Genomic DNA, 27,139 nt, shown 5'->3' with positions numbered 1-27,139 from the left:
CTAGATCACGTTTATGAAATATTTACACACAAAAAATCTTTCATACCTTAGTAATTGAGAAAGTAAAGTTCAGCTGCATTCTGTACAGTGAAATATCGCACATGACTGAAGAACGCCATATGATGGAGACCAAACTTGGTGCAGTGGGAAACAGCTCAGCGGGACTCGTGTGTATCTATGGCAGACCGTGGGCTTTACATAGCCGCTCTTGGGAACACAGAATGAGGTGTAACATGCTGTTTACACAGGCACAAGTTGATTAGAGAGTCATCGGGAAACATGGCTGTCGGCGATGAGGAGCATGCTGGGAATTGTTTGCATGTGGCTTTTGCACTAAATATCTGCGTTACGTGCGAGTGTCGGGGTTAACACTCCTCCATCTGGCTGTTTATCGACCATTTAGAAATGTGTCCGCTGTGTCACAGAAACATTAAGCATTACAGTTCATTCCATAAATTACTCACTGTAGGACCACAAATCTGCAATATTATGTACACTGTCATAAGGACAGCTGTGGCGTCATAACTCATGAGCAAGAGCAGAGACATTATGGAGATCGATAATAATCAGAGGCAGTAGAAGATGTGCAGATGTACTAATACTCTGTGAACTCTGGGGTAATGACCTTCATGTCAGGCCACTCATCTTAAACTATCAATAAGAACAAGGTTTTTTTTTCTTTATTTATGATGGCTTTCATGATACATCAAGAACCCAGAAAAAATGAACATGAAGGAACATAAAGGGACAAACCCACCTGTACCCCATTTCTCCTTAGAGCTAGAGCATGCCTCCAATAAGTAAAGCTCATAAAATGGTGGTTTTCTAATGAGGATATTGTGAAACTTAGGCTTGTGTCTAATAACTTCTGTTGTGCGTCATACTGATATGCAAGCCAAAACAGACTCAAGTTTTGCCTATACAAGAGATGGTAGATGATCGTACGGCATGACTCAATACGATAAATGACTATGTAATTTTATTCTCTTACACAGCACACACAGCCACACATCAAAAACATGTGCTCTTTATGCTGTTCCCAAACCTAGAAAAATATAAATCTTCGCACATGGAGTTTTTACTGTGGGGAGTCTATGAGCCTCAAAATATTAGCAATTCTGTTCAAAGCAAAAGGAAAGCAAGAGATGCTGGATTAATGCACAGCTGTGTCCTTCTCAAGTGCACTCACACAGAGAGGTGGCGGCGAGGGACAAAAAAGCCTCTCCAGACAACACCCCATCCCCTGCAGGTCCATCTGGTTCTTTCTCTTGGACATGTGTAAGATAAGAGGAGGTGTTGTATCTCTGACAAATGGGGCATACTTTGTGTTGTAAACATTTCCAAGACACCCGGCAGCACAAACAACGCTGACCGATTGCAACAAGGCACGACAGAGCGCAGACCTGCCCGATTAATCAGAGGTGCTGTTCACATGTCAAAGAAAAGCACCAATCATGTGTTAAAACGGCACCCAAGGAAGCTGGGAGAAACCAGGTATTCTTCTTTCCATTTCCTTTTTCATCGCTTCCCTTCACTGACTCGATTTACCTTATTCTGTTTTTGGCCCAACTGGGAAAATCGCGGGTTGCGCACTGTGCCACTGTGGGCAGCAGCAGGGGAGGAGCATGTCAGCGATGTGCTGAACCATAAAGGCTTCCCGAACTACTAATGTGTTTTCAGCGCACCTTGAACAGATCCCGCCGTTCTGGGCACTGCGAGTCAAGCAGAGACTGTGGTTGATAATTATCTAACATATTTATATTGTCTACGTCAGTACAGAAATATCTCTATGCAGCAAAACCATCAAGCTGTATATAATCTTGCATTTGTAAAGCACCTTTATGGTAATGATCTTAAAGGATCTGTGTCATGCTATTTTAGCCATCCCAAAATAAACTATAGGCATTTATATGAAATATTGTACCCCTACCACTATGGAGTACTATTTTTTGTGAGAAATATAAGCATTTTCTGGGAGTATTTGGCAAACCCGGAAGACACAACGCTTCGATTCAGTTAACTCCGCCCCTCTCTCCACCCATGCATTATTAGCAGTAAAATAAATGTATACATCACACAATGCAGTTATAAAGAGTTGACATTTGCAACACAGCTTCGTAAATGACTAACACACAAGCTAACACGCGTTTTGATTGACTCACCGCTCTGTCCTGGCCGCTCCATTGAGTGTTTACAATATGGGACTCGCGTTGGTTATAGAAGTTAAACCACTTTGATTCTGGCCAAGGTTCACCAAACCATCAAGAGACAGTCCCAGACAAACACTATTTTGGCCGATAGTCGCCGAATCCCGGAAAGAAATTCCAACTTCTGGTGAGTGGCCTCTTCTTTAGGAAGGTTGAGTAAAGTAAAGCCCTGCACCTCTCGTAGCCAAACGCGCTTTTCTCCGTGACATAATCGTGAGGTAAGAAAAAAGAACAGGTGTGTCCAGAGTAGGTTAGAAAGAGCTCCTTCTTCACAACTTGACATCTGTTCAGATGCTCAGGGGTGCGTTTGTTTTCTCCGCAGAGGCAGCGCGGACAAAACAAAGGGCACAAGTCACTCGTTTTCCAGGAGAGAGCAGGATTCAGGAGGATTGCTTAGAACTGCGTGAATGAAGCAAAGTTTTTGATAAGGAAATAGCATTACAACATGGCTGTAAGCTCCAACAAGTCGATTTTTTCATGATATAGGTCCTTGAAGGTTTTTCATAATAATAATTTTAAAAAAAAGCAAAATAGGCGAATTCTCCTGCAGTGCTCTTGACTATGAACTTTGCTCAAGATCTGGAGATAGGCCCCATGTGCTCCTGGTCTTGATGTTGCCAAGAAGAATAAATCGGACCAATAACATCTTGTCAAGTCAAATCATTGCAGGCTTAGAAAGACACTGTATTTGCCATCGCCACCAGAGGAAGCCGAAATGAAAGCACATGAAGAAGAAATCCCCAAATGTGTGCAGGCTTAACTCTGTATATCTGCACGAAAAGAACGGCTTCGCTGACCTTTAAACAACGCTGCAATGCAATGACAATTTGAAACAGTGTCAAGATTCTGCTGTAGTTTATTTTAAACCACCCACGTGAGTTACTTTGCATTCAACTGATTACATGGTAAAGATCATGGGGGAAAAAGTGGGCTCCGCCATCACTGATCCATTGTGGGAAATGATCTTAAATTCTAAACCATCAAATAGTTGTTATCCGAGCCTGTTGCTTATTTGCATTATGATGGGGGAGAAAAGACCAGCTATCATTCTCCTAAACCCCATTGAATCCCTCTGTTTGGCGTCCTCTAATTGGATATGCGTCATGCAGAAGTGATGGTATTAATACAGATTTGACAGCCATTATCCTCTGGCTTTCGCAGCACCCACAGTCATCTGCCATAATCAGACTTAACAGTGCGAGGACATTGTCTAAACGCAGAGCACAATTGGCTTAGGGAAGTTGAAAGAAGAAGAAGAAAAAAAAAGAAGACAATAACTTGTGGTCAGGCTAATTTTGTCTTTCCCACGCGCACGTTCACACCGACAGCACGCACGCGCAAAGGCGAGCGAGTTGCATAAAAAAAAGGAAAGAAAGAAAGAAAGCAAAAGAAAAAAGCAGCGCCACTCGTGCTCTGCCAGCCTGGGATCATCCACACAGGCGTGCTGCCCCTAGCGTCTGCACCTCGCAAGCGCAGCAGCAGTCACCTCGCCAACCTCTGCGACTCTCTCCCTCTGCTCTCCTCCTATCCACCAGCGCTGCCTGCCGCTATCCTACAGGATAGGCGTTTGTCTCTCTCCGTCTCCCGCGGCCGCTCACACAGACTTTTCTCCCCCCACCCCCCCTCTCTTCCTTTATTTCTCCCCCCTCTCCACTTGGGCAAGGGAAGCTTATGAATGTTTCTCCGTGTGTGCACGCGGTTCGCCTTTCGCTGCGCTGAGCCACAGAAGGATAGTGCCGTGCTTCCCAGTGATGCGGTTGGTGGCGCACAGACACCGACACATCCGCGTTGAAGAAATCCCTCTGTGTTCCAAGAAACCGCCCCAGTGAAAAAGGGACAAGGGGGGGGAAAGGAAAAAACTGCGAGGGAAGTGCGGTGCCAGCGAAGGACGCTATCATTTCGACCGGAATGCATCTCTTCAGTGCCATGTTTCTACTTGTGATGTTAGTTGTCATGCCCTGCAAGGTAAGGACTGGCTGGTGCATGCTCGGAATGAATGTGGACAGTGGAAAAGTTATCTCGTTTGTCAGAAAGGATTGACGCGTGTTCAAAACTGAGAAAAATAAAACAACCTTTGCTGCTGTATTGCTAACAAATACAGCAAAGCCTGCAAGTTTACGCGATACTAAGATCCTTTTATTCAGGCAAATAGTGGCAACAAATTGTTTGGTTCTTATCGCATGTTAGGGTTGTTGCAATTATCGGCGCCCTATTGTAAGTAGTTGGCCTCTACTAACTGATATGTGCAAAATGAAATTGCTTTTTGCTCAGGGTGCTAACATTTTTCAGGGATGCTACTCTGAACTGCTTCGTGCACATACAAAACGCTGAGCGCAATGAGACGGTCGCCGCGAATGTGTGGTTCCTTGATAAATGCATGGCAATGTTGTCTATATGTGATGCACCATAAGTAGGGTGCGTGCGTGCGCGTGACCCAGGAAATAGCCAGCGTGGCCAGTTGTAAAACATAAAAAGCTGATGTGAGGTTTTTGACGTGACAGCTGCGAATCCGAAGTGAAAGATGGTAAAAAAATTTGACCCAGAAAGATAAAACTGAAAAGTAAAGTAAGGTGAGCCCGGTCAGTGGGGCAGTGTGGGTGTCACAGCGCAAACATCAGTAACACCATAGACATAAGACTATAGCCCTTTCTTTCTTTCTTTCTTTTTTTTTTTGGCAATGATCAATTCAGGACCACGGACAGAGCCTTGGTTACTATAAAGCCACAGTCTGTGCACATAAGCACCGTGGACAGCTCTTGCTTTTCCTATTTCCCTTGGCCTGGCATCATTTTGTCATTAATTTAAGGTACAACATAGTATTGCACTTACGAAGAAGAGATGAATACAAGGGCTGTGCAGACAAGTCTCTTGGGTCCTATACAACATAGCTTCAGGGTACCGTGCTCTGATTATGTTCAGCATGTCTGTTTACTTAATAAGTCATTTTACAATTCGCTCCACTTGAGATATTTGAAGTACGATGGGGTATGCAGGAATAGTAAAGGTCATGTTGAATATGTATCTCAGGCCTGACTGTTTTATGTACCATGTCGGACGAATGGACACTGCTTTGCCCTTTAAACAGCAGCTAAAGATGTGGTGTAATCTGTGTATGCGGGAGAGGGCTGTGGGATAAGCTCTGATGGCTACACCGGAGGTGAAATATGCAATAAACATGACCACAGTCACGAAACCCCCCCCCCCCGCAAATGTCAAAATCTGGATACCATATGGGGATTTCAAAGAATTTAAAAGCTTGCATTTAACTGATAAACAGATACAAAACATTAGAGTCACTACTGTTGCCCAAACTTATGTAAGACTAAACCAGATCTAAATTTAGGACTGAATCAGAACTAAATTCAGATTTGTTTTGACATGTTGGCTGCTGGATGGCAGTAAAATAGATAAAAAATGTCATTTAGTCACATCACTGAATGATTTTGTCAGATTGTAAACCATAACATTACAGGTATGTTGTATTGTGCTAATGCTGTGAATCTGTGATTACAATATTACTTGTTTGTATGAGCTAAAAAGCTACTAAAATGTTTAAAAATACATCTAAAAAATGACCATTGCCACACCAACACGAATACGAATGAAGTCAAAGGGATTAATATGACGACTTGTGTCACAGCTCTAACCACTTGACTCATATAGTAATTGGCCTTCGGGGACAGTTTGTTGCAAATGTTTGCATAAAATATTTAGAGCACTAAATGAAAATGTGATGCGGCTCATCTGCCTAAGATTGCGCTGCAAACATAAAGAATTGATGACTTCTTTCATTTCTGCTGCAAAGTCTCTCCACTTATGTGTTGAGACATTGTGTGTTGTGGTGTTGCACACTGGTTTATGAAATATTTAGGCAGGTATAATGAGACAGAGCTGTTGTTGGGTTGTGGCATGTTGTTATTAAACTGTCTTTATCTCCAGGGTCCAGTGTGTTTTGGATCTGAAGTTACACTGACCTTGACACAGATGTCTGATGGTGAGACTTGTGCTCAAGTCATGCAAAGCAGCACAGACTCTGTCTATGCATAAATAAGTGTGATACTGCATGTTACAGGCACCTTTACAATATTCATTAAAAGTTTAAAAGCATTGTCTTCCTTGGCGCCATGTCTCCTCACAGCGAGAAGGTCCCGGGTTCCATTTCTGGACCATGTGGACATTTCTGTGTGGACTTTACATGTTCTCCCGTGTCTATCTTCTCCTGGCGCTCTGGTTTCCCCAATCAAACCCAAACATGAGCTAGTCCTGACCAAACCTACTCAAGATGTGGAGATGGATTCTTGGCCGCTGCACTGCAGTCACCCACTGCTCCTGACAGGCAGCCATAGCTTCAAATATGAAGCAGACCAACAGAAAAAATAGCCTATATAAATTGTGTTTTTGTGCTGTTGAGGGCACTGTGTGAAAAGTGAATTAATGTTGCTGTAGATTATGACATATACTGTATATGAGGAGCAATGTATTGCAAATTTTATTTAATTCAATGTTGTCTATTACAATAAGATTTATTGGTAACATTTTATAATAATGGTACACAAGTTCATGCATGATTTTCATGAACTTATGCATGAATTAATGCATGATTTCATGATACATTCATGCATTACTAAATCATGACTTCTCAGGAACAAACATGATTACATGATGGGTCATGGACGACTTCATCCCTACTGTAATGAATATACATGAAAATCTTAATGATTCATCATGATCATGAGGATCACATAAGAATACCATGAATTCACTAAAATTACAATAAAATTATCAACCAATCATGATGACGAGGATCATGCATGAACATTATGACTCATCTGCAAATCTACTTAGTAGTAGTTACCACCACCGAGTATGGAGTCAATGTACAATTGTCTCATGTAAAGCGCTTTGTGACTCTATGTCTGTGAAAGGCGCTATATAAATAAAGATCTTCTTCTTCTTCTTCTACTTGCAAATGATGTCCCCTCAGCTAAAGTGATGCACTAACCTGTTAAAGACCACCTTAGTCCTGAAGAAGAAGCAATTGCTTCTGGATTGTTTCCTCAATTGGAATTTTTGTGTGGAAAAAACAATTTCTACAAATGTCATTGCCATTTTAGTGAATTCGTGGTATTCTTATGTGATCCTCATGATCTCGATGAAGATTTTCATGTACATTCATAGTTAGACGTTTAATTCAGGGATGAAGTCATCCATGATGAACCAACATGTTACCCATTTATTTGATTTTTTGTAAAAATAGGCACAATTGTCTATAATTTGAGAAACCAAATCTGGGCAAAGGACAGTGGCAAGTTTTAATTTATGCATTTTTTTTGTTGATATATGAGATACACGTTTTTTTCAGTGGAAATTTTAATGTCTTCTTTAAGAGATAAGATAAGATAAGATGGTACTTTATTGATCTCACAGATGGAGAAATTGCATTCGATGAGAGAGCATCCGGCAGCAGCACCCATTCAGTGCGCACCACAGATAGTTTAGTTAGCCGAGCTATTAAAATTAAGAATTATTGAAAAATCCTTTTTGAAAAAAGTGTGTAAATAGTTATAGTTATATAATTTTCTTTTAGAGTGTGCAGGTGCAACAAGAGATGTTGTCTCCACATTGTGAGAAATATGCATTTTGAGAAAATAGCCCTTAAAGTTGTTATTTCCCATATACGTCCATGGAGAAACAGTATGCAATGCAAGAATTAAACCCATTATTGTGGAAAATCAAGCAATTATTTGTTTCCAAGTGAAAGTTTATACATGAATAGAGCAAACTGCCCCAAAACAAAGAGAAACATGTATTTTCTTTCTACACTTTTTAAACCAAAGTTGTCTGGACAATTAAAGAAGATATTTGTGCCCTGGAGATTTGGGTCTGATAGCCGCCTTGTCTTGTGTGAGGGAGAGCTACAGTAATTTGGAGAAGGCATTATGGCCCCTATGACATGGTAGATACTGGGTTGGTGAACACTTTCTTTGTTTTGGTGTTCAAAGCCCCGAGTGCCGATTGAAAAGAAACCTAATTGCTTTTCAATGTCAAAGAAAAGACAGGACTTTGTGCAAGAAACTGGCATTAGAATAAACAATGACTTATACAGCCCTCTTCTTGTTTCCTCCCTCAATGTGGACCACTGTGATTCTGCAGGAGAAACACACTGGGAGATTTACGGTGATAAGGAGAGTACTACAGGAATGGGCACTAGTAAATCATGTTGCTGTTAAAACATCATTTAGCACTTGGAGGCTTTTGCAAGAGCTAATTATATAGTGGTCTATTGCAGTAAATGAATGTGTGGCTTTATTTGTTTGTGTTTTATGGATGTCAATAAAAGTGCTTTCAAATACTGCTAGATTAAGAGAAATGTTTTAACACTTGCATGTTGTGACAGAGCGCTGAAGTATTTCCACATGTGCGCCACAGCAGGAGTGAGCACAGGGGAGGCAGAGCAAACAGCTGGCTTGGCTGCAGTCCAGCTCAGACAGCTTTAGAAAGTCCACCTAATGGACAGTGACCCTCGGTCAAAAATCTCTCTTCCACGTGCCCGGCCAATGTGAGGAGAGCAGCGCGAGCTATAAGCACCATTGCTCGGTCTTTAGAGTCAATATTTGCTGTTTATTGTGAGCTCTTGTAAGGTTTAATTTCACCTACAACAGCATATATACGTATATATATACTGTATTATGCTTGTTTTTGACTGTATTTTAAAGCATTGTTTGCCAACAAGTAAAAAACAAGTGAGTTTTGGTGCTCAGTAAATGTCTCTTTGTATAGAAAAAGGGCACTTGGTAGAAGTTTTGCCAAGTAGCAAAGCAGCTGTATTAGAGTCCAACAAATGAGGATCAGCAGGAGCTGGTGTAAATCTGTCAGTGATGGGAACACACACGGTTCTAATCACCTTCAGATTCTCCAGCAAGTCTGCTGCTTGTCACAGTGACAAATATTGAATTATAAATCATGTCATATAATGAGAGGGCCAATGCCTTATGTGCTAATACTATAAATCTCAATCTGAATCTCAGTTAAACATTCATCAATAGATGAAGAGTTTTACACATCAGTACAGAGTCTGTCTTTGTTTTTAAACTTCATTCAGTCTGTTTGCTTTGCCTGCTTCTTGTCCATCTCATCTGGCTGGTTATGCGTAACATTTTGAAAACAAGTTCAGCTGTCCATTAACAAGCCATTTCTATGATGCTTTTAAGATGCGCTGCAGCTGTGTGGAGTGGAAACTGTCTTGACTAACTAAAAGTTGCAAAATAATGTAGCAGCTAATGCATTCGCCAAATCAGGTCAACTCATGTGCTCCGAGAATCAGGATACCAGTAATAGAGAAAACACCAAGACCATGCTATGGTCTTGGTGTTTTACATTGAAGGATCAACAATTTGGAAGAACTGAATGCCCCCATCATGTCATGCTCATTGCTCCGTCATTGCCCTTTTGGGATGGGAGGGTGAGTTACATTAGCCACTGTGGCAGCATCTAGCCCATTAATATACAAAGGTGCTGCTTGACAATCAGCCACACATAATGAGGTTGTATTATGTTGGATCCAGTGCTGCTTGAGGAGATTGAATAGTATGTGCTTGTGTCATGACTGATTAGACGAAAGCTTGGGTGGGTGAGTGCTTGATGATGATAGCACATTGTGTGAAAGGAGATCCATTGTATGAAAAATACTTGAAGAAGAAAGGATGGACAGCAGAGATATATGGAGTCTTTGTAACAATTCACTCCCTCATCTCAGGACTTGAATTGGTCTCACGCGATTGGGCGCTTTTCTCCTCCTGCACGTGCACGATTAATCTATTAAAACAAACGTGACGATGATCTGTATGCAGGATGCAGCTTGCCTCAATTCTGTCCTTGGGTTGAAGAAAACATTTTGGAGATGAGCAGAGCCTGTGTTATAGGCGGATTTCGCACAATGCGGCATCGATAACATTTTCGCATAAGCAAACACAAAGTCGGTTTATGAGAGGGGAGACTGCAACAACATCACAGTGAACTTCTAAAAATGAATCCCTTGGTTCAAGGCAAATCAAAGTTTGTTTCTGCAGCTATATGTGCTATTCTTCTGCTGCTCAAATCATTTTTTCCCCCGACACAGATCTAAAGTACTTTTTTCCAGATACGAACAACTAGAGGGCACTGCTAAATTACTTGTAGAAGACCTAGTATCAACTTTTATATGCGTTTTAAACCATGTTTTAATGTTTTCCCTCATGAAAAAATGTGTTTTGTTTCATTCATATATGTTTTGAGTAGAGATGCACCAATCCAGCTTTTTGCAATTGAATTGTCCTTAGCTTTACAATGATATACAGCATGCCCATATTCACCTAGATTTAGGTGGTAAAAGTTGTGTTTTTAAAGGCGTTAAAGGGACTAGATGTAGTTGTCCATTTTATACTCCTACTGCCACCTCTGGTCATACGTGTAACTGCACCTTCTATATGAAGCTTGTGCATGACGGTAATTTGAACCTGAAGTAACAACTTTTTGAGTGACAGTGCAGGATTTTAGAGGCAGTTGTGGTGAACAGGTCTGGGCTCATTCTACACATTAGGGCATTGCTGGAACGTATAAGGGGAGGAAAATACATAATTAACATTTTTAAACCCTTTAATAGCAAAAACTAGTATCGCTTCTGTATTGGATGTTTGTAGCTGATATCCAATATTGCATTTTTTTTCCCAATATCGGCTGCAATATTCGATACCAGTATCGGATCGGTACATCCTTAGTTTTGAGGAATCCTGCATATGCAGTCTGTTTCAGCATTACGTGGTGGTGCTTCTTTGTGTTTTCTCAGTCCAGACAGCCTCGTTTTGAATATGCCAGTACGCAAAGCGCCTCCGCTACCAATTAGGTATTAATTATGTCTGTTATAGCAGGTGTTATAACTTGGACACACGCTTTCTACTGCAGAGGGGGATGTAACGACAGCATTGCACTGATCAGGCCAATGACCCAACATGCTCCTCTGTCCAGGCCCCCCATCTGTTACCTATTACCACCCGGACCAGTCTGTTTTCATGCCCTATCTACATGGATGCTGCGTCGCTGAAGCCACAGTCACTATTTCACCCTGGGCCCCCGGCTGCCATCATTACAGGCTAATATACAGTACATCAGCGTGAGTCATGAACACCACATTTAGAGAGTGACCCAGAAATAGGTACAGTAGTAAAAAAAAAAAAAACTGCACCTCTGCTATCTGGACACTTCTCCGTTTTGCCTTTTAGCAGCCAGTGATGACAGCTGCAGGATTTTGGAAAATAATACCCAATTAAGATTTAAAACATGAAGTACTATTATCATTATTTTTTATGTTAGGGCTGGACAATATGACAATAAATATCTAATCGTGACCTGGTCCTTGTGACTAATTGAATTTGTGTGATTGCCACAACACTACACTCTGATGTGATTCCATCCTTTGACTTTGTGCTCATTTACATACACTTTCCCAGCCAACACAACAAAATTATTACGAATACTGAGGGTTAATGCTTAAGATGGTAAAATATGCAAACTGGAAATAGCTCAGTGGGTGAAAACTCCAACTACAGCAAGCAGAAAAAGGACCAAATTCACCAGAACAGAGGCTCAAAGTCAAATTGTTTTCCAAAGACCAGGCTGCGACTGTTGTTTACCCTCCTTGGATGCTATTGGAATAAAAATATAAATAACAATAAATTTAAAAAAAAACATTAAAAAAGGGTTTTCGGCCAATGCTCTTCTGACATAGAATACAACAACTCTCACATTTCCTTCAAAAAATAATGACAACACAGATATAATTTATTTGGGAGGGTCTGTTAGGACTTAAGGGCTAACTGACCCAAATTGAGGGCACAAAAGTCAACTGTAAAAGTCTTGTAACCTTCTCTCCGAGTTCACGTCCACTCTGGCCGCTCATTAATACAGACTGACCAAGAACAGCTGAGGGGATGCGAGCTCTCTAAATGACCTATGTTGTTTAGCCGCGTAACCCCCAAGGCCCGCTGTCCTAAACTGACCATTACCGTCCACGATTATCCAGTCAGACTTTAGGCTTATTCACATTGGCCTCCTGCGTTTTTGTACCCAAAGGATGAACCGTGAATGTGCGGGTTAGGGCAGCGCAAAATGACCGTAGATGCAAGAAGCCATAAAATATTGCAAAATCACTGAGGTTTTCCATCTGAGATTTACACATTATTTGCCAACACAGCCTTAAATAAAAACACAAAAGTCTATATTTAGTTTCACTTTTGTTTACACTTAATGAAACATGCTTTGCTGAAATAGCTTGATAAAATATCGCATTAATAAGATTAGCATACTATTCAAGACAGTTATCTAATATCTGATTTTTTTTTCTCATATTGTGCAGCACTTGAGCAGGTGTGTTTTTGTTGATGTTTTTTTAAAAGAAATAATCGCATACTTAGTGCAGTTCATGACATTTTCAGCAGCCCTAACCACTCCTCGTGAGAGCATTACTTTTCACACAGGAAGTGAATAATTGATTCTTTCTTCAACCTCATTGAGTCAGTTGTGTCACTTTTACAAAACATTTGAAGTAGCACCCTCTATTTAGACCTTTTTGCTCGTCGTACTGCTTACATTAGGTTGTCGGCAAATGCAACCAGCTGTGATCTCGCTTCGTCAGACTTTTCTCGTCTCACTTTGATGATATTTGCCTGCATTTTTACTGTTTAGATCATTGTCATTTCTTTCAGCAACTGCAATTATTCAACAGTCACCTGGTGCGTGTTTTTTTGCCAGCGTGCGATAAATGATACTGATCACTCACTATACTGTAGACGCAGTTGAACTAGATGAGAGTGGCTTTTTAGAATAGATATGGTTTGTACACACAAAGGCTCCTCCCTACTGGATCGGTGCATAATCGGCCTGGTGCTATAGAAGATCATTAGTCGCTGTCAAAGCTTCTGACATGAGAGGCAGCGCGTCCCGAACACAGCTCAGATGACGGCTTAAGAACTTATTTCTATGTGCAGTGTTTATTGATATCTTATGTATTAAAAAACATGAATACACTACATTAATGTGCAGCAAAATAGTTAAGTCATCTTCTACTAATAACGTCTGCACTGATGATGACAAACAAAAGAAATCTTTGAGTTGTTGGCAGTCTGCGTGATGTCGGTGCTTTAGAGCAGGGTGGTGCTCGCCTCGGCTGGTGGTATAATATCACTCCTGTATCGCGTTTGCCTGCTCCTCTGCCTCTCTGAGTGTGCTGGAGGGTGCAGGCCTCCCAGAGGTTTCAGTCAGTGACTCTAAGCAACAGTGACATTTCTCCTGACAGCACCAACAACACACACAGGCCATCGTCTCAGTCCTGACCCCTTTATACTTCACCAGCATACAGAGGTAACAAAACTTGTTTGACTTCTAAGCAGCAATATGTTTTTCTACTGTAAAATAAAACGGTACACACTTAAGATAAAATAAGATAATCTGTTATTAATCTCACAATGAAAAAGCATTCCGAATGATACAGATTTGGATTTTGTCATACCCCATATAGTATAATAGGTTGTCACGTTATAGAATCCCACAGGGGGAATAGCTGTCATTGTGTCCTTGGGCAAGACACTTCACCCGCCTTAAGCTCCTCTTCCATATACAGGCGCATGTCGGCCGTATGGCTCTTTCACCCACTTTGTCGAGCTTTTCCATAACAAAGGCCAGGGCCAAACTGGTCTGACCAGGTATAGGTTTTGGGACCGACCTCTGGCTGTTTCCCAAAGCACGCTAGTCCGTGTCTGATGTGACGTTAACAGACTCTGACCTCTGATTGGACAGCCCTCACTATTAACACACAGGTCATATGGATTTAATATTTAACAACATCATACGGCTGTTCTAAACAGGGATTTTGCCGATATTAGCTTTTAGCCACTGTTTGCGCAGCTTTAGCTGATGATAGCATAACATCTGCGTGTAGCTTACCTTCATAGTTGTATTTAGCGGTTTTCTTTTCTGTTTTAATACAGCTTGGCACCTCTGAATGATTCCATAAGTCCCATCAGAAGCAGCATTTGTCCACATTTGTTCTCATCGCGGCTTACAAAACTTTTAATGATGATCTGTACAACTTGCTCCTCGTGGGGGTATAGCACACAACAAATGTGTGGTGGAAACAGAAGTGTGTGTGGGGTAGAGTCGATACGTGCACGTAGATTGTGCCGCGCACGGCCGAGTTTCGCTATGTAGAACGACGGCTTTAGTGTTTGTTTACACTGGTGTATGAATGAGAGTGTTTCCTGGATGTAAAGCGCTTTGAGTGCCTAAGGTAGGTAGAAAGGTGCTATATGGACGTACCATTTACCATTTATAGAATTGTATTTCAGTTGGAGGGCAGGAGCCCATACAACTCTATGGGAGAGAAACAGTTTTGAAATACATTTTCAAAGAAAAAAGTCCAAATGTTTTTCCTGATCATGATTTGACAGTTGGATTTACATTATTCTTATGGCTGATAGTCCTTTCTACTGACCAACATCACACACATGTTTTTGAATATTGTCATCACTTTTGGACACCCTTGTGAGGAAATAATACAACCATAGTTCATATGTGCCGGAAGAGATGACTCTGAACTTTGTGAGAATTTTGTTTCATGTGAATTGTCACAAGGATTACAGAGAATTACAGAGACATTAGCAACTAGCTGAGACCCGGCCTTCGGCCGGGCCTCGCTAGTCTCCACATTTGATATTCTGAGATTATGAGTGATTACAAAGAAATGTCCAACCCGTCACACAGTTCAGCTGTAGACCAGTGGTTCCCAACCCATTCCAAAAACTGTGGCCACTACAAATGAGTAAAATAATGAATGCTAAAAAAAATGTCAAACAAACTGCAATTGCAGTGTTTGATGCACCCGTGCTCCTTTCTTATAAACTACATCGACAATATTTTCGCTAAACTCAGGGAATAGAATTCAAGAGACAGTGGAATAATTATGGATAAATATTAGGGGTTCAGCTCTAACGGTTTGGTTCACGGTGCAGGACCGTGGTTTGGTGCATCACGGTAGTGTACAATCAAAAAAATAATGAGTAGGTTTTGAAATGAAATAGCCTAATGATCGTTGTTAGACAGTATTTATAACCTTACAATAAAATTGGTAATGCGTTCAAAGCTGCTTTAGAATAAAATGTACCTCTGGGCTCACAATACGTGAAAGCAAAATAGAAAACAAATGGTACAGCAGCAAAGTAAAAAAAAGAAAAAAAAACTACGCAGTGCAGGCCATGCGCTCGTTAAGTGGTTTCATTTTCGCTTTTACGCACACGGAGGATAAATCAGTCGGAGCAGCACGTTTGATTAGAGGCTCGTGTTTGAGCAGGTTTTGGGCAATGTTTAGCGTGTACTGTTTTTTCGGAGACAAAGCTTTGGAGACGTATATGGGCAGGATTGGATGTTACGCATTTGTCTGCGTCTCTAACATTACGCAGCCCTGGATGTAAAATGAACCACAGCCTCGGTCACTGCAGGAGAGACTTAAACAAAGACACGCAGATGTGTTTTGGAGGATGTAACTGTACCTGTGCGGAGCGTCTGCAGGTTAGCGGTGAGTGACAATGACACACATCGCCCGGGTTGGATGCGCGCGCACACATACACGCGCGCACGCACACACACACACACACACACACGCACACGCGCGCGCGCGCACACACGTACGCACACACCGCCCTGTTTTGATGCGCGCACACGCACGGCAGCACCAACCACGCACACACTCAGTACTGTCGCCAGGCTTCCTGGTGTTCCCAAACGGTCTCCCAGCCCAGTCCTAACCAGGCCCGTCCCTGCTTAGCTTCAAAGTCGGTATGGGAAATAAACATGGCGGCGCCCAGGCGGCGGCCATTGAGATAGCGTTTTCTATAATAGATAAACTACGACTATAAATCTGCATTTTGACAATAACCATAGCTACCCCCATGGAATTTTTAGATCAATAAAGTATCATCTTATCTTATCTTATCTTTTAGCTGCCCTCCACTTAAGAATGTTGCGATGTCACACGCAAATCAATGATGATGCAAGTATTCTGACAGTTGTGTGTTTAGTAAACCCATGGCTCTTTTTGTTTACTTTTTAAAACAGTTTTGCCAATCATTTCTGTTTGGCCGCTGATGTCTGCTTGCCAGAAACATGTAAGATCCTGCATCAACATTTGTTTTATGATCCTTATCTCTACAGGCACAAGATACACTTAACCTAATGGCAATTCATACAGTCAATGTGAGATGAAGAAAACTATACCAAGATTATATTAGGCCTGAACAAAGGATAAACCAGATTTGTAATAAGACTAAACCATGTCTCTATGAAGGCTTAGGGAGTGACTAAAGACCAACAGATGAGACTCAGACCCAGACATATTCTCTCTACCTTCACCTTTCCACCTTTGCCCACTCATTTTCAAACATGTCAGCAATGTCACCCACAATGAGGCCCCAACATGCATGGGATCGATTCACTGGTGGGGGTATCGGCAGTCGTGCTGAGTGACAGATGCCAATTAGAGGGCGACTAGTTTGGATCAGACTGTCAGACCCTGCCACCGCTAATAAGGCTAAAATCACACCTCTCCTCTCCCTGGATACCGCTACCCAGGGACCTGCCCAGCGTTTTTCCCCCCGCTAAGTCCATCTGCGTTTTTTTGCATTGCGGTAAGGCACCTCCTGACCAGTTTTCTGTACGACCTTGCTTTCCCCCTGCTCAATGAATCTTTTATGAGCCTGGCAATGTGGGTTTCTGTGTAGAAGATTGGAATATAAATATGGCTGTGTGGCGCCTAGAGCTCCTCTTCGTTCCTGTGCTGATACAAAAGCTTTCATAAGACTGAAGAAGATTGGGCAGGCTGCTACTTCAACGCTGCTCTCCTCCCATTTTATCACAACACTCATATCTGGAGAAAGCATTATATGTGCGGGCTAACAGCAGAGCGAGATTGTGCCTCTACCTGCTCGGTGTCACATAACCCGGACAACAAACCACACTCCGGGGAAATCGGATTTCCTTCAGACAGCCAGGGAGTTCATGTTTGATGCTTCCAGTTCCACCATAAATCTCAACCCAGTTAAAGAAGTTGATAGGAATCTTTTCTAAATGAAAGTTAAGACTCATCATCTGAGACTAAAATAATGGCTGATCATTTTCAGTTATTAATAGCAAATGAGCATGGTGTGCATTTATCGCTGGGTCAATAGTCTAAAGTATTTCATTAAAGAAGAATAACAATCTATTACACAGCCTTTTACACCGGCATGGAATTAAAAAGTGCAGTCCCGTTATGGCTAAATGATTTTCACTTTTATTGTTCACCCAAATTCATTGAATTGTAGGGCTCAGATCTGTGTCATAGTCACAACAAATTCCCAGTTCAATGGCAAACCAGTTTGGATTTGAAGATGGTGGAAGTGGAGATATATTAGATGTATTCAACACACACATGCTGTCAGCTAGGCAGTTGAGCTGTTTCACACTTTTGATTATTATACATATTGTTTTGGCTATTGAAGCTCTTTTAAATCCTCCTTTTGGAATATGTTTTGTATAGCCTGTTCCTGAACTCTGGGTAGCCCAGCTGGCCACTAGACTGCATATGTATTCTACACAGACAAAGCCAAACTCTCCTCTTGCTTTCCTGTAATGCCCCATATTCTGTACACGTGATATTCTTCTTTAATCATCTTTAGTCTTTTTGCAGTTTGAGAGTAACGTAATTCGATTCACAGTATGTGCTTCACATGTGCTAGAAACAATTCTGGCCAGACCTACCAGACTGACCAATTGTTTTGGAATAAAACAACCACTGGAGGCTCCAAGGTTTTTCAAGGCTTCTTTTTTACCATGGAACTGAATAGTGAAATTGTCCACGGCTGTCTCATTCATACTCGTTCATACAAAGAAAATGAACAGGCCTTTCTTTTTTCTATTGTATTTTCTATAATTACCTCCATCTGGAAATAATAATTGCACCTCAAAGGCCCAGTGGGCTGCTGCATGTATGTGGAACACTGTTTGGGCTCACATCATGGGGTCGAGTCTTGGCCCCAGTCCTTTAAAAATATATATATTATTATCAATGGCTTGAGTACCGGACTATCTAACTCTGTAGAGAAACACGGTGTAAGACAGGCGGCTCGCCGGGCAATACTTAATTCCCTCTCCCTTATCACCAAGCTATTATTTTTACGCAATCCTCACCTTCCTATATAGAAACAGTGTAGCAGCAATGCCTCCCTTGTTGAAAGCATTTGTAATCCTTTCACTCTTGGGCAGTGAAAGATGAGTGCTCTGCAAGGTGGTAATAGCGAATAGCATCAGGAAGCCTTTAGCTGGATGTGCTGTCCGCGTGGCACTGTCGCAGCCACTCACTGGTCCCATTGATGAGGGGGGCGACTAGTCTCAGCCACTCCTGCACCGAGGCTTAAGGCTCCAGTCAGTCTCCCAGACATGGCTGCATATCAAGCAGGCAGGAGGAGCAGCACACAGCCCCACGGTGAACAAGGTAGAGAACGCCTTTGATAGAGACACTGCATGTTGGAGAGAGGAGAGATAACAAGACGCTTCGGTGCAAGGAACACCAGCTTACATTGAATTATGCTGCTTGATTGTAAACCCAGGGGAATTGGATAAGTTCACATGCATGCACATGCACTGGGGAGCGTGACAGCATATCTGGAACTATATGTAGCCATAACCTAGTCTGAAAGTGTGGGGAAGAATGCAGTATACATGACATTACAACAGTGTTTAGGGAATGTATTTGGTGTTTTCTATCGCAAACATGCATACTTTAAACAAAGGAGGAAAAACATCTATATCTGCATCTGTAGAAGCATCTACAGCTTCGAGTGAGTACCCTGGCTTAGGCCTAATCCACATATAGATCAATCACAATGTTCAATCTGATAAAGAAGTACTGCCTATAATATTAGGATTTATTCGTTTGATACTGTCAAATTAAACCTCAGTTTGGACAACAAACAAATACTTTCCGCTTCATTAACATTAAACAATGTTAATGTTAACAATTACCGGTTTCTGCCATAACATTGGCTGTACACCTGTTGATCACAAAGCACTGTGTCAATATTTCAGTTTAACATTAGATTGAATCAGGATTTGATCAGGCATTAATTTTATTGCCCCACTTTGGCACTGGTCACAAGTTCAAGCGTTCTGTCTTGTAAAAAAAAAAAAAAGTGAAGTGAAAGAAAATAAGTAAAGTAAAACTTTAGTTTCCCCTTATTACTAGTTGAGATAGTACTTACCCTGAGGAGTGGCTTAAATCAAATTTAAGATGCAGATACCATGAGCAGAAAAGCATTTGTAATCAAGTTTATACAGATTGCCAAGCAGAGTCACAGTGTTTGTATAAACTAACAATAAAATACAAAAAGCACAATCCGCTTCATTTATAATCTGGAATCTTTGTTCTCATTCATGGCTGAATTTCTCAGTTCTTCACCCCCTTTAGTTTTCTATGGGTGGAAAAGAAAGTATCTTTTGTGTCTGCTGGTTCCTAAAGGCCACTCCCGGAGATGATTAAAATAAGTTGTATGTGAAGAGGACAGCACACAGAAATAGAAAAATAGTGTGGAGTTAGTGGAAAACAAAAAGGTGATTGAGGACAGTGATCTAAGTAGAGGCAGACGGCTGACTGTGCCAGGAGTGCTATTGTCTGTGCTTTTGGTGGAAAAGACAGAATAATAATGAGACGCCTATTGCTCCTTCACTATGGCTTAGTGTCTCTCTGACACCGACACTCCTCTCAGATAGTCTTTAATTAGCTTCACAATGTCTAATCAATACAGGCAAGATCAGGACAGAACAGTGACATGTGCTTCCTGTAGCTTTGGCGAGACGCGGCAGCAGCAGGAGGAGAGAGACTGAGGTGACGACAGAGAAAATCAAAAACAAAATGAAGAGCTCCAACGGGAGACAGGAAAGATGAGCACTGATAACACCAATCCTCTCAGGACAATAACAGCTTCATTGGACTATATGTGAAATAGATCTCCTTTATGCTTATAATAAAGCACAAAGTCTTTTGTAATCCGCAGACATCACAGCAGTCAGTGTTAGTGCTGAAGCCTAATGCAGTGAACAGTGTTGTTTCTGCGGCCCTTGTTGAGTGCTTCCACCACACTAATGGTGATGTGATGAATAGGTATTCAGCAGAGGTCTTCCTCTTTAAGCCGTCTGCCTCAGGCACTGGCCTCTCAGGCCCAGCTCTCATCTCCCTGTGCTCTCTCCAACAGGAGCCAGCCACTCTCCGCTCCACACAAGCACTTTTACTCCCAACTTAGAATATCAATCTGTGCATCTGCACTGTGTAAAACTGCTCTGATCTATCTTTAGACAGAAAGAATTGACAGAAATTTCACTTTTGAGCTGCATTAACAATAAAGCAAATATAAAGGTAGAGTATAAACGGAAAAACTGAACAGTGTCACAGATCATTTGAATAATTGGTTCAGTCGAACTCCCACATCTATAAAGTGGGTCCCTCTTTCCTCCTGAGCCCTGGTTTTTACAATGGACATTCATACACAAATGTTGTGCAGAAGTGGGTCCTTGAGTCAGGCTCATTAAAATTTAAATGAGTGATTTAATCTGTGGGTGGCAGAATGTGTCACTGTCCCAGCTCTCATTAAATATTATTCTGTCTATCGAGTCCGAGAGTTTTTAGTCACTGATGCTGAGCTCATAGATAGTATTAGTGGTAAACACCATATAAAGTGCATGAAAAAGCACAATATCAAGTGTAATATTATCATGCCAATGACATAAATACATCACAAGCACTTAACTTTATCCAGTATAGGTTCTCTTCACATAGTGTACCTGAATGAGAAGCAATTTCTTGGAGTGCACTGAATTAAGGCATTACCAGTGACCTTGTTCCCATGATTCAGTACCGTTTGAGTGTTGCCGTGTTGTAGAGCAGTCCATTTGTGGCAGACAGGGCAGGGGTCTGTGGATGATTAAGTTTTCGAAAGAAATCTTCACGCAGAAAAGTCACAAATGTTGAGGCTTATCGTTGATTGTTTGGAATTAGATCCACAAATCTACCATATTATTCCTATGGCTGAATGTCGTGCCCATAAATCTGAATAATAGTACCTTTTTTTATGTTATATTGTCAGAAAAAGCCTTGAGCGTAGTCCGTTTGTGCAGAGAGAACATTTAACTCCAGTGCCAGTTTTTGTTTCACATAGACAGGCCCAGTAAGCACAGAGATAATGGAGAAACTATATTGGAATCTTTTTTTCTTCTTTGAGCTTTTAACTACACCAATAAATCTCCTTTCTGCATATCTTGTGCACTGAAAGCATCAGCCAACATTCTGACATACTGTACGCTACACGCGGAATTGAAAAGGAGCTTCTCACGGTCACAGAGTTCAGACACCTCGTAGAGCCACATTGTGTAATAATGTCTCGCATTTTGTAATGTTCCGATTTTGCAATAACCAATTCTATTTAATGCAATAAAATGTGTGGTAACACTTTATGATGACTGTGCACTATTACAGCATTTGTAAATTCTTATCTCCTCATTTCTACAAAGCTTTCATGATTACCTTTGCTGCTCAGTCAATGAGTGAGTTTAGACTCAATTATACATCATGCCCATTGCCCTAACTGTTTTCCTAAACTTATCCATTCCGGACACTCAAAGACGCTTTACATTGCACTATTCGTTCACTCCATACTTGGTGGTGGTAAGCTACTATTGTAGCCACAGCTGCTCTCGGGCAGACCTACCATTTACCACGTGGCTAAAATGTGTTGTTTATATCTCTTATTATGTCAGTGCCCTCTGCTGGACACGTGTGGAATTTGTTTCCTTTATTTAAATTTACGCTGCCCCCTCGTGGCATACTGGTTAATTCCTTAAAAATTCATAACTCCGCACAGGAATGGGCTAGAGACTTACTATTTTTCTCAGGAATTTGTGCTCTACAAGCTGGATTAAATCCTCTCGCTGGCTGGATTGGCCACCAGTTTGACATAGTTTAGATGCTTACATGTTAACAGTGGTGTGTAAACTGTAAATGTCTTATAAATGATGAATGACGTATTTAACTAACTGCTTGATAGTGTGCAGCGATACATTTTTATGACAAAATTAGTTGAAAGAATTTATTAGAAAATGCCACTTTATTACACAATGAATTTAACATTTTATTAGGCTACATTTATAGTTATTGCATAATGCAGCTTAACACAACTTCATCCAAGATTACCACATTTGTTTTACGCTTTTCACCACAGCAGCAGAGCGGGTTTGTGTGCCCTCTGTTGCCGTTTATATAATAGTGATGCTTCATAACTTCTTAAGTCGTGGGCATGCATCATTTTAAGTTACATACTACAAAACTGCCAAGGCTAAGGTGTCTAACATTTGTTTCAAAAGCCTGAATAAGTCATAAACAAAAGGAAAATTCCTCCGTATGCTTCTTATCCACCACTATACGGGCTCTTAGGGAGGGTATAGTATTGAGGCATTGCTAGTGGCCTTGTCCCCAGATCGAGTATAGCGTTAATATTGCTGCGGTGTAGAGCGGTCCATCTCTGGCTGTGAGATTGAGCCTGATGATCCAGCGCAGCCCCCTGTGGAGCGGCACCAGCCTGTGCGGCCACTCCACATCATTAAGGTCTGCCCGATCCTTCTCTACCCCCGCCCCCCGTCACTTCTCATCTGCGCCCGGCATTACCGCCTTTAAAATATTCAACGCGCAGACCCCACGTTTGTCCTCGCTCGGCTCATTTTCTCCACTTTGTTGATATTTTTCCGTCTTGTTGTTTGTGTAATCACCGAGTGGATCAGGGGGCTTTACGCAGCGCAACCAAGCTGATGCATTACTGCAGCGGGATGGTACAGGCAAAAGCTAACACGCGGCTATTTGTTTGAATTGTATATTTGGCCAGTGACTCAAATCGTGGTAATGATGACAGTGAAATGTGTGAAGTCATTCTGGTCTGGAGATCAGAAGTGAAATGTGTATCTGTACAAGAACGGCTTTACTTGTTATTGTTAGTTCTGTCCTCCAGATTTTAAACTTGAAAACTTGTCTTGACATTTTTTGTGCTTTAATTGGTTGTTTTCAGGTTCTAGAATGTGATGATGTCACTGGACCCAGAGGGGGGCTGGAGCCAGTTTTTCCTATTAACTGCATTACACTTTCACACGTCATCTAAAAAGAAAATGTATGAATTACAGAAATAATCAGTAATATCATTGACTGCACAAAACTAAAAAAGTCCTCAAAAACAAGATCATTTTACCTCTATATAATATTATAGGCCTTTAGAACGCTGTGATGTCACTTGAAACCCAGCAATACCAGTTTTGTCCAACTTTGTCCTGGTTGCTACTCGCCACTAGGGTTGCAAAGGGGCGGAAAATTCCCATTAAATTTCTGGACATTTTCCCAAGAAATTCAATGGAACTTTAAAGGAAACTATACAGAGTTTCCAGCCATGTCCTAATGTGTAGAATGAGCCCAAACCTATTCACCACAACTGCCTCTAAAATTCTGCACTGTCACTCAGAAAGTTGTTATTTCGGTCCGAATTGCTGTCATGCACAAGCTTAAAATAGAACCTGCAGTTACGCATAAGACTTGAGGTGGCAGTAGTGAGCATAAAATGACCAACTTGCATCTAGTCTCTTTAACAAAAAAATTACTAACTGTCAAAATGTTTTTTTTGGTTGAGTAAACAATTGGTGAACTATTACCTACCCATTAACGTTTTTGAACCATAAAACATGGATTTGAATCACACCCTGGAGTCATACAAAAAGTGTGAGGACCATATCGTCAGGTAACACAACTACCCAAAACACACACTTAATTCTCTTTCTAATGAGAGGTGGGACAAAGTTTTATAAAATGGCAGACAGAGATCAATAGCCTGTGTCTGACACAGAGCTGCAGTCAACCATTCACACTCTCATACCAACTGTGCCACTGTCACCCCACATCGCAAAAACAATGTATTTATTCAATACTTCAGTGTAGAACTAGGATCAAATGCTAATGCTTCAGTTTATAGCCGTCTGTAAAGAAGAAACCTTCTTAATTTGCATTAATTCCCATACATTCCCGTTACTTCCCGTTAATTACCATGGATCATTTCCCTAGTCGCCACTGTGCAGTCCTGGCAAAGCATTGGTTAAAGCTTGATAAAACTTCCAGTTTGTTTAGCTTGTTAGACAACAGATTTGACCACCTTAAATCCTTAAATTAGCTCTTGTGTAACTTCTTTGTTCTGATTTAAGTCGGTACTTATGGCGGAGTTTGTTGTATTAGAAGATCTTTATTTATATAGCGCCTTTCACAGACATAGTCACAAAGCGCTTTACATGAGACAGTTGTACATTCACTCCATACTCGGTGGTGGAAAGCTACGGTTGTAGCTTCAGTTTCCCCTGGGGGAGACTGTCAGAAGCGCTTTCGTGACTACACACGTCTGCGCCAACGGACCCTCTGATCACCACCATACATTCACTCACACACATCATTCATCCTGGCCTATTGTACATGTTTTTAGTGGTAGGGGAAAACCGGAGTGCCCGGAGGAAACCTTCGCAGACACGGGGAGAACATGCAAACTCCACACAGAAAGCCCCCGTGCAGGTGGGAATCAAACCCGGACCTTCTAGCTGCACTACCGTGCCGCCGTATTAGTAACTTCATACACTTTCCACCTGGCCTCCAAACCCCCCATAATGACCCACACTAATTTGTTTGCCTCATTGCCTTCCTAACCACATTATCCCATAACTTTGAATGTGTAAATGTATTATCGAGTTAGGGGCAGTTTTGGGACTTCTCTGCCCTTCTGCTCAGTGGGGCTGCGTTGTTCTAATAATGTCTCTCTAATTAAACGTTACAGCCTTTCCGCACATAATGACCTGCAGACATGACACGAATGGGGCTTTGGTGAGTGCGCACTGAGAGGATACGTGCAAAAATCACTCTGGCCCTTCATAAATATGCACTGTGCCAGATGATGAGCAGTGGCCATTGTGTGCCGCTGTTAATTAACGCGGCCAACAAGAATTTACGAGGAAAGTGGCGGTAACATAGCCCGGTTTTGCTCGATATACACTCTTATTTTCGAAAGCAGGGGTATAACCTTGTGCCCGTCTTCTTCTTCATTTCTCCTGGGAGTGTGATATCGAGCCAGTCACAACAGTTATATTACAATGTCAATTAATAGCAGAAAACATTTCCTCTAAAAACCACATGCCATTTCACAACAACTCGATCCTTCCCTGTTTTGAGTGGTTGGACAGGTTTTCACGGACAGCGGGACATGTTCTTCTGGTGGGAACAACACTGCACTGAGCAGATCTGCTTTTCAATCAAGCACTATGCAAGTAGCCTTTGTATTTGTGTGAATAGATGCTGCCGTGTGTCAAGATGAAAGCATAAACTGCCTTTTCCTTCTTTGGCAAACATCTGTGATAATCCAGTTTGTTTTATACATTGATGAAATTAGGTGTGTTAAGTGTTGCGTTCGGGCTTCGAGTTCATTTATAAAAATCGGAGTGAAACACAAGAGTGAGGTGTGTCTACAAAAAGGGATCTCCGCACAGTTGCTCCCTGCTGTCATAGAACATTCTCACTGCTCACACATCCGCAGAATGAGAGGAAACGAGAGAATCCACCCTTAATCTCTCTCCTATGATGAACAACCTTTAGTGCTTTACCTGTTGACCCACTAGAAGTCTGTACCGTTTCTTGGATGTCTCTGTGATTTCTGTTTGTACTATTTAAAGAACTAAGTAACTTGTTTACCTTAATAAATCCTTTTCGTAGTTGTTCTGGGGGTAATACAAGCGTTAATGGGATGATGATCTCCCCCTGGTGTCTCTGGCCAGAAAACCACACTTGCAACTTTCCCTGCACCGGGTCGGAGGCGCAATACACACTAATAGAATCACAAAGAAGAAGCTAACAGGCTAACGGGCAAAGCTAACGGCGGGCTAGCTTCACTTTAGCAGTATTTACAGCCAAGTGTGAGTGAAAAAAGTGATCTCCATTGTGTCATTGAGTTGTGGCACAATGTACAATATCCCTCTCTCCCTTTCTCTTTTCTGTCAGTGTAGTATTTACTCTCACGGACAATTAATGAGTAAAAAAAAGATGAAACATGCTACGACACCTCCAGTAAGGAGTTACTTAGTTCTGCTTTAAATATTGTTGTTTTTTTGTCACATAAAGTATCCACGTAAGTATATATAGTTTTTTTTCAATACAGACAGTACCATAGTTTGTTGTTATTGGTGATTCAACCTGTTACCTCATTGGAACTCAGTGGTGTCGAAACAGGTCTCCAGACTCGGCCTGAAATGTGTATGCACAAGTTAAGTATTTTCTCAAAGGCAGATTTTGTATTAGTTTTAAGCAGGTTTTCAAATTTGACTGCAGCATTACTGGATCAGCTCGTCAGCTCCTGAATGAACTGACTGAGGACGCATCAGAGTCTCAGATGCCTGCAAATAGACCCTCATCTTTAAAGTACATTGTGAAAAAAAACACAAACCAAGGGCGCGAACCCTTTACCTCTCATTACAGCTGTAACTTGCTTTGAATTCAGGCTGGAATCATTTAAACCACGGGGAAGCACGCTAACATCAGTCTGAACTGCTTTAACATTCAATTGGAAAGCATTAGAGTCCTGCAGTCGTCTATAGGAAAGTTAGCATCACAAATGAGAAGCTTCCTGCTGACAGCACAAGTCGGTTGAAGGCCATTCTGAGAAGAGGCTATAGTGGCCACGAGCAGCAGGCTCAATTAGCGGAGCCTCTTTGTGCCGTGGCTACGTTTGCGCTGGTCCGGGGGGGCTCCCAATTTGCAGCAG

At 41.6% G+C, this 27,139-nt stretch overlaps 1 protein-coding gene across 1 annotated transcript in view; it reads left to right on the top strand.

The window, feature by feature from the left end:
* The first annotated feature begins 3,834 nt into the window (after positions 1-3,834).
* Positions 3,835-27,139, top strand: part of olfm2a (olfactomedin 2a) — a 68,346-nt gene continuing 45,041 nt past the window's right edge. The window contains exon 1 of the mRNA XM_079564495.1: positions 3,835-4,172. Coding sequence (XP_079420621.1) covers positions 4,116-4,172 — 57 coding nt within the window. The 5' untranslated portion in view covers positions 3,835-4,115. The remainder of the gene's footprint in view (positions 4,173-27,139) is intronic.

The sequence above is a fragment of the Gobius niger genome, assembly GCF_951799975.1.
Source record: "Gobius niger genome assembly, chromosome: 10".
In the NCBI taxonomy this organism is placed as follows: Eukaryota; Metazoa; Chordata; class Actinopteri; order Gobiiformes; family Gobiidae; genus Gobius; species Gobius niger.
This window is presented reverse-complemented; position numbering and strand designations above follow the sequence as displayed.